At 44.4% G+C, this 14,192-nt stretch overlaps 1 protein-coding gene across 9 annotated transcripts in view; it reads right to left on the bottom strand.

The window, feature by feature from the left end:
• Nucleotides 1-713: 713 nt before the first annotated feature.
• Nucleotides 714-14,192, bottom strand: part of BCOR (BCL6 corepressor) — an 82,415-nt gene continuing 68,936 nt past the window's right edge. For all 9 annotated transcript variants that reach the window (XM_074858531.1, XM_074858529.1, XM_074858528.1 and 6 more), the window contains 5 exons: nucleotides 11,700-11,866; nucleotides 4,616-4,761; nucleotides 3,374-3,451; nucleotides 3,014-3,164; nucleotides 714-1,833 (listed from right to left, as the gene is read on the bottom strand). In XM_074858531.1, coding sequence (XP_074714632.1) covers nucleotides 1,539-1,833; nucleotides 3,014-3,164; nucleotides 3,374-3,451; nucleotides 4,616-4,761; nucleotides 11,700-11,866 — 837 coding nt within the window. In that variant the 3' untranslated portion in view covers nucleotides 714-1,538. The remainder of the gene's footprint in view (nucleotides 1,834-3,013; nucleotides 3,165-3,373; nucleotides 3,452-4,615; nucleotides 4,762-11,699; nucleotides 11,867-14,192) is intronic.

Here is a 14,192-nt window from a genome sequence, read left to right as displayed (position 1 = left end):
GCTCTGCTCGAGATCCTTTTGGTGGGTGTCTGGGCCCTCATCAGGAGACCAGCATGATTTAAACGTCTCAGCTGAAGCATTTGGCTGTCACAGGACATACTACTGTTAAAAACAGCCCCAAAGCAAAGACTTTGGGTTCACAGTAGAAACTTCTTTCCACAGGGAAAAGGCAGACCCAGTCCCTTGGGAGAGGGCCTGCCCAAGCCCTGGGAGCCCAGCCTCTTAAGATGCAAGTTCACAAGCTGTGTAAAAGTGTCATTCTGTTCACTGTCCCTTCAGATCCCCGCCAAGGGTGCTCCATAGCCTTAATGCTCCACATTACAACTAAAGCATTTACCCTGGTACTGTTTTCCTCCCCTCTGCAGACACCACTGAAAAGAGAATTCAGTCGATTCAACTTAAAATGATGACAAAGGAGGAAAAATAATTGAACCTATTCACAATTCTTTAACTAAAAGGCAATGCAGAAAGTATTGTGAATGCCACTTTTAAACCTCTGTCCTACAAAAGGTGCCTGTCTGATGTTTTCTTGTAACCTTGAATTTAGAAAGCCAATGCAGATTCTACCTCAGATTTCATCAGCTGCTTGCTGGCACCTGTGCCAGCTCTGCTTCGCTTCAGGAACGGCTTGTGGAGCCTCCTTTCATAAACATTAATGAGTCGGAGCTCATTTCGCAACCAGGCACGGAATTAATGGGAGTCACTTTAGCCCCTTCATTTCTCAACAGTTTTATTGCCTTTAAGAAAATTTTTGTAAAATATAAATACAAAGGCAGGAGATTTACTTACAAAGTTAAAACACAGATCTCAAACATAAACACACAATTCAGAAAATTTAGTTTATGTACAGTTTCAAGCAACTTCAACATATGTTAGTTTTTCAATATTTTACAAGGTACAGAAAAAATAGTTCAAAGTCTTCTTTAAATAAAGAGCATAAAATGTTTAAACATATATAAACAATCCGGTTTGATGTGTGAAAACTAAATTTCACAGCTTTTAAATTAGGATATAAAAGTTCTTACAATTAGTTGATGCGTATGGATATGGTTTAATTTATATTACAAACTATTGAATTATATTCAATAGTGCTTACCTGGCCAAAGCAGGTAATTCTGTAAACAAAAAAACAAAAATAATATCACCAAGTGCCTTACTGAATTCTATCTCCCAAACAAGCCACATGACTTTGATCACATCACCTAGAAAAGTATGTTCTGTGTAATCAGTGCTTTGTATGAAACAAAGTCAATGTGTGGGTGTGTTCTTTAAAAAAAAAATGTGTTCCGAGTAATAACAAACTTATCCCAAAGCCTGTGTGCATTTAAAGAAACATTATATAACAATTTTGTAAAAACTGATTGAAGTTAAAAAAAAATTCTTCCAAAATCCATCCAACTGGAATTCAGATCTCTTATATAAAGGAAAGATATTTTCATATTTAATAGTGTCCTTTCTTTACAGAAACAATTGCATTTGAACACATATACATAAAGAAGTAACTGTATAGAGCACTGTACATTAAACGGCCTGATGGTTCACCAGAGGATGTCGAAGGGAGGTTCCTCGTGCGGATGCAACCAGTGAAGCGAGGAGCCGAGCAAAGTCTTGAGTTCGCTTGTAAACTCTACCAAGTCCAACAGCTCTTTGCTCTCCGGGTTAAAAGCTTCAAGGTCCGTAGCGCAACAGAACAACTGGCTGAGGGAAGTCTGTTTGTAAAACTCTGCCTCCGTAATGGTGACAACTTCCAGATTGGGGAAGTTGCAGCGGAAGATGCGAGATGACATTTTTAGCCTCTTCACCACGTCCGAGAGCAAAAGCCAGTTTCGTGGTCTGTGGAAGTGAAGGAGAAAGAGGCTCCAATAACTGACATTAAGTCACCAGCTTCTTGACTCTTCACCATATTGCTGTGTGACAAACCCTCCCCGACTGTACCCGCACAAACAAACCCCCTGAAATCAATGCCATTGCCCAGGGGGTCAAATATAACAGATGTGCAGGCGCATACATATTTACTCATAGTACTGCTGCCAGCAGCTTTGGGGAAGGAGGGGGACCAGGCGTGCAGGGGCACTGGAGCCTACAAACCCAGGGTTTGTGAGCGCACGCACAGGTCAGCAGCCATCCCGACGGCTGCTCACATGGTTAAAGGTTCGCCGGGCTGAGCCCAACTCCCATTTAGCAAGTTATGAAATGGCCTAGAGTTACAATCAGAAATTTCAGCACCTCTACTTGCAGAGGTCTCCGTACTAAATACAAGTCAACAGAGGGGGTTTTTCTCAGATTAAGAATACAATTTTTTAATTCAATCTTTGTACTTGTCCACTTCAGAGAACTTAACTTACATCCATCACCCAAATAATAAAAACATGCTAAAATCCACACTCCAGCATGATTAATATTTAAAACTATTTTCCCAACAGCTGTCATCAAACTGGTGCAAATGACAAACGGTAACTGTTTACGAAACTAATTTTTATCTTGAATATAACTGATGATAAAATTTTCCAGGTCTTTGTTTATTATCAAGTATCATAGTATCTTCTTCTAGATGTTTATTTGTTTGACATGACTCAGGGCTTTAAACCAGTTTTGCTGCAAAGTCTAGAACAGCAGTAATGGTGTCATTTTGTCATCCACAAAAGCATGTCCACTCAGCAAAACAGAAGAGCCCATTAAGTAAAATTAAGAACACCTTACAAACATGGTATCCAAATTTAAGTGCTAGAAGCACTTGTATTTTGGGATGTTATACCAAGATGCTTGCCTGGGATGAGGGAAGGAATCTCTGTTCAAACGTCATGTGTTCAGCTCAGGAGTATGGCACTCAAAACACAGCCCTTTCCCCCTCTCACTTCCTATTAGCTTATTTCTAAAAAGCCTGGCAGTTACGGTATCGCTCTCTCATTTACGTTAGATAAATGCAAATGCATTTCCCCACAGACACAAACTGCTGCCATCCCAAGCAGATCATCTCAGCTATTTTTACCCCAAACCCTGCATTTGTTCTTACCCCTGAGAGAGACACACTTGAATGTTGTAACACGGCAAGGGAGGCTCATCCGAAAATTCAAATTCAAACACATCGCTAAAGCCATCTTCATCTTCATCACCTGGGCCAGGAGGATTTGCCAAGATGTCAAATCCAGATTCGTCTTTTGGATCTAAATAAAATTGAATACAGGTGCCAAGTCAGCACTGAAGAGACTGTTGCAGGTCTTGCTTTTTCTTCCAATAACGTGATCTGTAAATAAAATCAGTTTGCTTCCTTCCTAGCTTCCTCTACCATAAAAACAAAACAGCCCCCACCCCCACGTGCCACATGTTTTGAAAGTCTCCGCATACAAAGAAATAAAGGGTAACATTTGCTCACCGCACACAGAGCTGCCATAGAAATCCCAGTACAAACCAGGGTCATCAACACTTCGACCTTGCAGGTCAGTTAAATACTCTGGAGAGGAAAAAACAACAACAAAAACATACTGATGAGAACAAAAAGCTGGCAAGTTTAGCAGACTGTGTGTAATACAGCCTCACTATGTATCCTCCATATCTTCCATCAAAAAAACCCACACCGTATTCCTGATGCACATGCTACAAACAACAGCATATACACATACGTCACTCTCGCAAATATTCCTGGAATTCACTTTTATCTCCCATCGCATCTAATAATGACCCACCACATCAAAAAATCAACCAAGGTCTAACAGGGACAGACCCAACCTTAAGCTTCATAAACTGAGGGTGGAATTTTATTTTTGTGAAAGATAGTGTGTAACACACTTTTAGCCTGCCTAGTTATTCTGGACACCAAATTGGGGGTGAAACAGCGACCCCAAAGAAACTGATGGAAAAGGTTTTTCCACACAGATACGTTCAGAAGATCTAATTCTTTTCTACAGATATAATTTAGGAGATTTGCTAGTTGAGTTGATGAAAAGATACTGGGATTCAAGACTCTAAGAAGTCCAAGATACTCGACTTTACTGTGCTTTCTACACTGCACCATTTAAACAGGTAAGTGGATAAGTACTTAAACTCACTGACTGTGAACACTGCAAACATCTTCAGAGATAAGTTATTAGGAAATAAAAATGTCTTTATAAAAACTAACAGGAAAAAAACCTAAAACCATGTTAGAACATGGACATGTTTAAAGACAAGTGCCTTTAATACAGTTTTAGAACATTTCAGATACAAAATGAGACAGAATTTGCAAAGTAACAGCTCCTAGAAGGATAAAAAGCAAGACCATGGGAAACATAATTATATTTAACAAACAGCTATTCACTTTGGCAAGTTTCTTGTTTCCACTTCAAGAAGAAAACTTAAGGCACTGAAACAGCCTGCTGACCTACCTACCTATCAGATCTGACACTGGCATAATCCTCATGACTTATTAAGAGTTTCGATCAGAAGGAGCCCCCATGCATGGCTATGCTTCCTACCTGCAGCCACCAGGTTTTTGCAGGCAGAGAGGGAGCTACTGCAGCCTACCCTAACGCTCCTTGGCGTGGAGCCATCCCTGCCAGGCGGCAGGGACTTTGGGGGGCCAGGGAACGGCCCCCCATTTGCCATGACCATCAAAGCCCCATGCAACGTGGCCACAGACCTGTGAGGAAGGTCTCCATGAGCTCACTGTGGGTCATTTTCACGATGGTCCTCCCAGAGTAGGTCGCAAGCGTTGGATCAGCACCATAAGACAGTAACAGGCGGACAATTTCCAAGTGATCGTTTTCAACTGCATCATGGATTGGTCTAGGGAGAAATAAAAAACATCATGGTGTTACATTTTGACTCAATCGTATTAAACAAATGTGTTTGAAAAGAAACTTCTTCGGATCAAAGTTATTTATAGCAAATAACACTATTAATACAGCTGCCAATCACCTCATTGTCAGTTTTACTTGCACATCATCCCCTCCCTTCTTGTCTTTTCACAGTTGGACTGCTCGGGGCAGATATTTCTGTTACATCTATTCATTGTCGTACGTATTTCGAGGGCTAGTAAAATAATTACACCACTGTAACAGAAAGCAGGAGTTTGCATGAAGCCTCACAAACATAATTTTGCTGCAAGTCACTCTACCGTTCCAAATCTCTGCCAATTTAACAGTGTGTTGTGGAGTAAGGCTCATTCAGCCTGCCTCTGGGCAAGCACGGAAATCAGTTACCCAAAGCTCCTAAATTATGTACACAGAAATAAGTTATGAAAATTTGCTGGGAATTAAACTTCTGCACTATATCCTCTTTAAATAGTACTTGTGAATATATTTGCAGCACAATTCAACCCTTCTACTTGGAGAATAGAAAAACATGTTATTTTAAGTTTAGTCCACCCAGAAGTTAACACATTTTACATGGCATGAGCAATCTATACAAGCTCAGACATAGATTTTGTGAGCCTACAGAAGGATTATTCATTAATACGCATGCCTGCAATTCCAGGTTTAGAATTCCTTATCGCTAATTATAAATCGCATTAACTTTTGCCTTTAAAATTGATTATACGTAACGGGGAGTTGTCTGGAAGTAGAACATATTACCCTTCAGACTAATGAAGATGTGTTAAAATCCCATCTTTTCCTTAGACGGCGATGAGCAGATGAACTGCCAGTGATCATGGCAGTTCAGCTCAACTCTACACACCTCCTCCTTTAGGCTGTCAACACCACTGCCCTCCAACAAGCTTTTGAGAGCTTGAAAGCCTTGTTAAAGGCAAGAGAAGTAAGGAAGGACTTTAACTAGGATCACGTATTGCCCTCCAGGAAAGCTTTCAGAATGACATTACAAGGAGAAGTCATCTGGAAGCACAGACAAGCAAACTCCGTCTACTAATCTGCCGAGCAATGCTCAGCTAACAACCACGGCTGAAACTCCCTCTGCAAGGAGGCCACGTCCCTTCTGCCACACGCAGCCATGTCCCCTCTACGTCATCACCGCTTTGGTATGGGCTGGCATCCATGTGAGCTCAGGGCAGAGGAGAAGCAGATTAAACCAGTCAAAAGAGGAAGGCACACCACTGTTTTCCCATCTATCACATAGCGCTGCTGGTAGGAGAGGGACTCAAATCCATCTCAAAAAGAAGTATGTTCCAGGTGTGTTTACTCCTACTTGGAGTAGGCTGTGACTTAGGGTGATTAACATCTCTCACATGTGAAGCACTCTCGCTTGCCCCCATCTTGCTGCAAAGCTGAATGCAGTTTTGGTTTTGGCATATGGACACTATATTGACATGAGGAGGTGCACTTGGAAAGTTTGCGGATGGAGAGATGGCTTATCCCACAATGCCTGCCTCCTGCACACCCCAGGTCACCAACACAGAAAACAAGCAGGTGATCCTCAAGCTGCTGAGCTACCTCTTAGACCCCTGGCACCAGAGAGCACAACATGTGCGTGGCTTCAAAGCCTGATGTGCCGCTCTCTGGAAAGCCACTTTCAAGTTTTAAGACCAGAGAGGTCCGTGAGGATCACTTGCAAAGGGTCAGGATATCCCTTCTCAGTTTCTCAGGGAAGACTCTAACACAAGACTGAAACTATCTGATGCTCTTGAGACATACGGTGCTGGAGACACCAGCATTCCCCGGGTCCACACAGGGACTCCTGCAGCATCGCGTGTCTACGCAGCCCCCAGTGCATCCAGGACCCGGCCGGTGCTACATATCCCAGGCGATACCAACACAAGAGGTAACAAATAATAGGGGTGCTGACACGGAAGCTTAAGATATATCGGGTGTTTCTGGCTGTCAGCAAGCATCTGAGGCCTGAGCTGTTGGGTCATGACACTCCGAGCATCCACAGCAGGAAAGATCAGCCTCACTGCAAAACCTCCTGTCCCTCCCTGGGCATGAAGCATCCCTGGCTGAAAGGCACCAGGAACAGATGAGAGTTACGGCTGCTGCCAAATGCTGGGGATGCTTTTTCTCCCCCACTCCCTCACTTTACTGGAGTCTTTAATTTTGAACTGGTTTCCATTTTATTTCAGAATTAAGATTCTCTGGCTTTGGGGAGGGTGGAGAGTGTTGTGGGTTTATTGGTTTGTGGGTTTTCTTGTTTGCCTTTTTTTTTTTTTTTCAAACTGACTTACCTAAGTGGCTTTTGAAGCAGTAATGAATTCAAGATGATCCCTTAACTTATTGAAAACAGCATCACCACCCAGTGTTTCAATCAATTTAACAACACCCAGACAAGTTTATAAAGGGTGCCTGGGCGTTCCCCAGGAAGGAAAAATTACAGCACATGGGCTGTAACCCCGGGATGGGACCCCCTCTCCCTTTCCACGTGTTACCCATCCTGGCGTGGTGGTGCAGACAGGGGCAAGCAGCAGAGCAGGCAGCAGGGCAGGCAGACCCATCTTTGTTGCCTGCCAGAGCATAGGGAGGCCGCTCTGGGCATGAAAAGGGACTTTACAGAGGCAAGGGGAAGGAAAGGCGCAGTAAAGCCACACGGAAGAAGGAAGAACAATAAATAGAAGGAAGCAAAGGAAGGAAAGAAAACACTGGCAGGGAGGGGAGGGGGGGGAAGGAGATTCCCCATAGATAAGGCAGGGGAAAAAAGGCAATAACAGAGTGCTGACAGACTCTTTTACTGGCTAGCACAACTTCTTGGCAAGCTCACGAGCGGGACCATGCAAAGGCACAGCTACTTGTTTGCTTCTCCCACCAGGGCTGGCAGAGGAGGGAGTATTTTTCAGTCTTGGCAGAGTTTAACCATCCTCTATGTAGGATGCAAAAGTGGCTACTGGAGTCAGCAACTTTTTCAGATGTGAAAAAAAAGGATCCCTGGGAGTCCTCTACTGGGCTGCTTTGCCCATATAATCTTTTCCGCCCTGAGCATCGTGGAAATAAACACTCTCTGTCCCTAATGGTACAGTTAATGGTAGTACAGCTTGTTTCTAAAACAAACCCTTCGAAAGGCCCCAGAAGGATCTGGGGACATTCGAGAGCTGCAATATCCTACAGGAGACACACATCTCAACCCTCTCTTGTGTACTGTCGCATTCTTCCTACTATTTTTACCGCTACTGGAGTAGGAAAACATTTCACTGGGGGTTTATCATTCCACCACCAAAATTATAAACTACTTAGACCAGTCAGGGTTTGCTCTCAGCCTTTCAGGCACCATCAGAATTTTCCTCGCTGCAATAAGAGGTCTCGTAACTTGCCGAGGAATACCATATCTTGGTGTTTTATTTTTACTTCCATCTACTCTATTATGCAACACTGCCCCACGGAAGAGGCAAGGCACCAAGTTGCAGGAGGGCAGCTACACCGGCTGCCTCTTCTTTAACGCAATTAGCTGCTGGAGGGTATGGCTCTGCCAAGACCAGCTGAAAGGACACAGGAAGAGAGCCATCTTGGCATGGGCCTCCCAGGGAAAAAATAAAAAAGGCTGAGCTCATCAGCCGCCAGAGAGGAGGATAAAGCAAAACTGGCTGTGGAGAGCAAATCTAGAGAGCAAACTCTGAAGCAATGGAGAGGCCTCGCAAACAGGCAGGAGATGCCTGTATTTTAGGCATGCATCTTCGTTTTTAAAGCAGTGCAGGTTCAGCTAGGGCATGCTGCGGAGGGAAGAGGAAGAACAAGTTGATAAGACCAAATACACCGGCAACCATCCTTGCTAATGTCAGGCACTGGTCCTTGAATGCCCCTTGTTGAGCTACTGCACTTACCCGGGTCCTGTCAGGGAAGGAAAGCGCTTCACCTCTTAAGCACGGTCTATTATTATTTATGGGTAAGACGATTAAGAGCCCTTAGTGACTGTGGCACCTCTGAGACAGGTCTTAAAGATCTGGCCTGGTTCTACAATAATCTTTGATTAGCCACTAATTCAGCAGCAGAGTGCTTGTGTATTCAGGGTCTGCAGGCGCTGCATTTGGAGACCCGCGATCAGCATGGAGTTTAAGGTGAAAAACATAGAAGACAGCCCTATTGCCCGGCCAAGATGTGCTGTGAATAGGTCAGACAGAGGGACATCGTGCACTACAGGCAGCGGAAGGTGTGCAAGCAGGGCCCCAGTGCTGAGCTGAGGGTGAAGGGAAGGACTACACCATACCTACACCCCCACAAATGCCCTCCCCTCCTTCCCTGCCACTACAGTCTGGCACTTTGTTTTTGGCTTCACCAAGATTTCTGATAGTATCAGGAACCAGAGGCTGAGAGCCTACCTTATCTGCTGAACTCATGACAGACTGGCTTCATAGGTACATAAAAGGCAACACATAAGCATGAGGATCAGGTCTTTGCTTCACTTTCAAAACTTTAAACACACACATACAAAACCACCACATTGATTGGAGCACCTGCAGCACTTCAGACAGGACTGAAAGGAAAGATGCATAGACTCTGCAGAACTTTCCTACATCCTTCACATTCATATGGACATTTTGTTCAGCCTGAAGCCGTATTCTCACTGTCACAACTTTTCAGAGTGTTCTCCAAAAAGTTGACCACAGAGACAGTAGGCAGCAACTACCTTAGACCGAAGCTTCAGGCAGCTGGGATCCAAGTGAAAGAAACCCCAGGCTGCCACACTAACAAACACCGTGTACGCAGTTACATCACAGCTCATGCAGTTACATCACTCCTCTATGCAGATTTATGCTAACTGGCTGAACAGAACTAAACACATCCACTGTTACTGTCTGGAGACTTGAGAGCTTCCAGCACAACCAAAAATATCTTTGGCTACTGGGCTTCTGAGGTGGTGGCAGGGACAATAAGGCATATTCAGTATAATTAAAAAATCAGGGAAGGGGGAAAAGTCTTTGATGGTGGATTTGTTTGGGGTTTTTTGGTTTTAAGGTTTTAGTATCTTTCCAAGGGGTAAAGTGTTCAGGAATTCTAATTTAAAAAGCATTCACAGTTGAGGAAGACTGACACTTCTTTCCTCCTAAGAGTTAAAGGAAAAAAATTTATTGAGACTTCAAGAGAGAAACGGGATTTGTCTTATGAATGTCATGATTACAGAGACACAGAAGTCTGGCCCTACCAAAAGGCAGTGAGTAAACACCCATCAGAAGTTCCTTACAGAAGCATCTGCTCTCCGTCCTGCCCAACTTCGGGCAGCTACACCATCTTTCATCTGTATGTTAGATGTGTTTTGGATTCATGCTGCCCGTTGGGCAGCTTTTCAAACAAAAAATAAGTCTGCCATCAGAAAAGAAAGGGAACCGCAAGCCGAGTTCTGACATTACCGTCTATGATCAGATCATTATCATGTTCATTTCTAAAATGCATTTTCCCCAAAACAACTTTTCAGTGTACACAAGCCAAGTTTCTTTCTTGAAAATCCGCTCCATCTGTGAATCGAAATCAAAGGTGGACTCTGAACTGGTGGGTGATTAAGACTGGTCAGAAACTTCCTGGGGTTAATTTTCTATATAGGTTATTCCATCAAGTGAGACAAAAATAATTTAGGATTCTTTCTACGGCAACTCGCCAATGTTGCACAGATCACATATTAAAGCTGGAGACAGCAGAAAATGCGGGGCTGTTCATCAGCCCAGAAAGCTGAGACTTCTTACAAAGAAGTGGGAGATGGAGAAGGAATCTGACAACCCAGCCAAAGTTTTAATGTTTCTCCAGAAACGATTCCTTTGAGCTGTGATGGGCCGGTAACGTCCGACTATCATGAACAACTAATGGACCATCCTAACTGGCCCTCTTGGGACTTTTGTTTTCCTGACTCTTCCCTTCCCAAGTTAATAAATAAAGAGCTTAAAAACAAAAGAGGCAGACTCTTAGTTATGCTAATTTTACCTCCCAGGCTATTTGGATGGTGATAGTGAATTCGATAAACCATTTAAGATAACAAGCTGGGGGCGGGGGGGGGGGGGAGCGGGGAACACCTTCGCAGAACACAAAGTGACCCATCCCCAAAATGCATAGACTGGATAATGTTCTGCATATGCTGAGGACAAGTTACCCCAAAGGTCAACCCCGCAGCGGTGGTCAAAGAGGTACTTTAGAAGATGCACAAGAAGCTTAACAAAGGTGCTGAGCATCATTTCTATCTCCACAAAACAAAACAGAAAAGCTCACTATCTATTCTGAGAGCACAGGGACTAAGTACCCCCACTATTCTGTGAAGGAAACTAAAAAAGGCTAATTCGGGATTAAAAAAAAAAAAATCCAAACTATCAAATGAGCAGATAGTTTAACAGTTCAGCAAAACAACATTTTTATACAGCATATATAGAACTCGCACACCCAATTGTTGCAAAAGCCTTAAGTGCTTTTAAAAGTAACCCTGCTAACAAGGCAAAGCCCGCTCTTTCGGCACAACTCAAAGCGCATATGAGCAGGGCTGCAGCTCAAGTATCAGCTCTTCCTGCCCTGCAGCTGGCAATTTCACAAGCTCTTTAAAAAAACATAAGGCACAACTTCTTAAAATTCCCAGAAGAGAAAAAAATTACACTGAACTCGAGTCACAACAAAAATGTGCCCCCACCATGTTGTTAACCAGAGAGCAGAAGAGGTCACCGAGTCCTGCACGCTCCTGCCCAAGGATCAGCAATAAGGAGGACACCGTGCAAGAGGACCTTGGCAGCGTTACCTGCTTTGGGGGACAAGGGGAGGATAAAGGAGAGGCATAAAGACAGAGGGAAGAGCCGCTTCCTCCCACCATCGTGGCCACAAAGAAACCGCTGCCTGGTGGCAGCGACCACCCGATGTTGGGCCGGGGGTGCTGCTCACCTCGTTCCATCCTGAGCGCTGCAGTTGACGTCAGCCCCGTACTCGAGGAGATGCCGCACGATGCTCAGCCAGCCTCTGGCACAGGCCTCATGCAGGGCACAGTAACCCGCGTTGTCACGATGATTCACATCACACACCTTGTTTTCCAAACAATACAGAACCACTTCCTGGAAATAGGAGGAAAAACAGATACATCGAGTTATTTCTGGCTGCGGAGATGCGCAGATTTCTCTTCTTGAAGGAAAAGGTGGGGGCAGAAAAAGGCAAAACCACAAAATCCCTATGATATGCCTATGTTACTCTCTTTGAGACAGGTCAGTCAAAAGGAAAAGAAAAGGGGGAGCTGTTTAAAGTCCCATTTCTTCAGGAGACATAGCAGAGACCATGACTTCCCACGAGCGGACTAGCTTACGCGAGGCAGCACCAAGAGCTCTGCGCCCCACAGGGACCTTCCTGCAGCCCCTAACATCAGGAATCATCGCAGAGGGGGAACATGCAAATTCCACAGACAAAACTCATAGCTTTCCACTTCTCAAAACTTCCACGCGTAAAGCTAGCGGGAAGGTTTTTACTCTTACATCTGCATTTTTTAGCAGAAAATTCTGCAAGCACAACAGCAGCACAGCCGACGTCAGTTTGATTTTAAAAAGAAAAAAGCGCATGACCTGAAACAAAACACATTTAAGACACACAAAGGACGGTTTGCTATTGGCAAACAAAAAAAAGCCCGGCTCTATCAAGATCAGGGAAATCCCATTTTCACCCACCCTGGTTTTCTGCATGCAGAACTAAAGCCAGGCGCCAGGTTCCAATAACGAGCCCCGCGCCGTGGGAAGCCATGTGAATTTAACACAATTCATCTTACAGTCAGATATACCACGGTTGAAAGCCTAGGCCAGACTCAGCTCTACGCTGTCATGCGGCCTTGAAACAATGACTGCTCCATCACTCAACCAAAAATTTAGGATGGTGAGAGTCTTCCTCGATTTGTGTCAGATGCAAAAGGAAAAAAACAAACACATTTCTAAGTGATGCTGTATGTATAAAATAGCCCCCACGTTCCCAGGTTAGTGGCAAGCCATTAATTTTGCATTTGCTCCTCTCGAAGGCTGAATGACATCCTTGCAAAACCAGATACCGTGTGGAGGGGAGGGGGGGGTGTTTGCTTTGCCAAAACAAGAGAATAAAACAACTGCCAGGTGCAATGCATTTATTGTTCCCGTTTCAAAATCTACCAGAAAGCCCGCAATAATCTGTGCTCTGGGTATACCTGACCCGAGAGCTGGTATCCAGGATACAGCATGAAGCTGCTCTTTTAGCAGGCCCTCACTAACCAGGCTAAAGCGGGGAGCTAATCAGCTGCCCGTCCCAGGTGCCAGAGCATCCCCCTCCTCACCTGCCACCGGGACAGAGCAGTCCGCCGCCTACACCCGATGCACCCACCGGTTTAACCCGGGATCCCCACAGTCCCACCTCTCACCGAACAGGGGCTCTTAATGTTTCTGCTAATCAGCCCAAAGGCCAAAAATCGTTCCAGAACAGATGCTCTTTACCCTGCAACTCGCTCAAGCCCGTAAGAAAGGCCTGTGCAAAATTATACCCCAGAGGTATGAATTTTCCTTCAAAACCAGACCACCCTGCCAGGCAAATTAGCAGATGGATATAGGTAGCAGAAGCGGCTGCTGTATTCAGCTCCACTTTTAGCATGCAGTTACCATTTAAATAGATTGTGCAACTCAAAATAAAAGACCTTTCATCTATTTTTGTAGAAAGGAAAGGCTCGTCCTACGGCGGAATACCTACTACTGGACAAAAAGGCTAATTTTGTCGGGCAATTCTGTGTTAAGAGGCTATAAGAAGAATGTCATTAACCACAAAATGTAACCATAAAGACCATAAAACTCTACATTGTTAATTAATTAAATGCCTCATTAACTTTTTTTAACATGATTTATTCAATTTACAAAAAAATTAGCCATCACTGCCGAATATAGGAACATGTGGTGCCACAAACACACTTTCAGTTTCATAAGCATCTCTTGCTAATGTTAGAGAAAGGCTGTGAAAGTGCCACGGGGCAATTTAATGCCTGTTCAGGTGCTCTGTTTAAACCAGCAATGTGAAAATCACTCGCAGTGAATCCAAAGAGTCAAGCTAGCACATCACAGCCAAGATATGTGCTACTGTCGCTTCAGCTGCCTGCAGTTTGTTAGCCAAATTGCAAACAGCAACGTTAAAAGGCGCATGCAAATATGCATGCTCCATCCTCATCTACAAAGAGGTGCCCTTCGCTTTAGTCTCTCCCACCTGTGCTCTACAGCAGCTTCTGCCCCTTTTCCAAGGGAAGGGGTCAGCATCCCCCTGAGCATCCTCCACGCCCTGGGCACACATGCTGCCACCGAGAAGCACTAGTCCCCTCCACCCTTGGACAAGGCCCTTGGCCTTGGGTGAGGCATTATAAACTGAGCCGTAAGGCTTTCCTGCAGCGCCGTG

Source organism: Strix uralensis, chromosome 2 (assembly GCF_047716275.1).
Source record: "Strix uralensis isolate ZFMK-TIS-50842 chromosome 2, bStrUra1, whole genome shotgun sequence".
Classification (NCBI taxonomy): domain Eukaryota; kingdom Metazoa; phylum Chordata; class Aves; order Strigiformes; family Strigidae; genus Strix; species Strix uralensis.
Note: the sequence above shows the minus strand (reverse complement) of the source record. Positions and strands in the feature narration are given on the sequence as shown.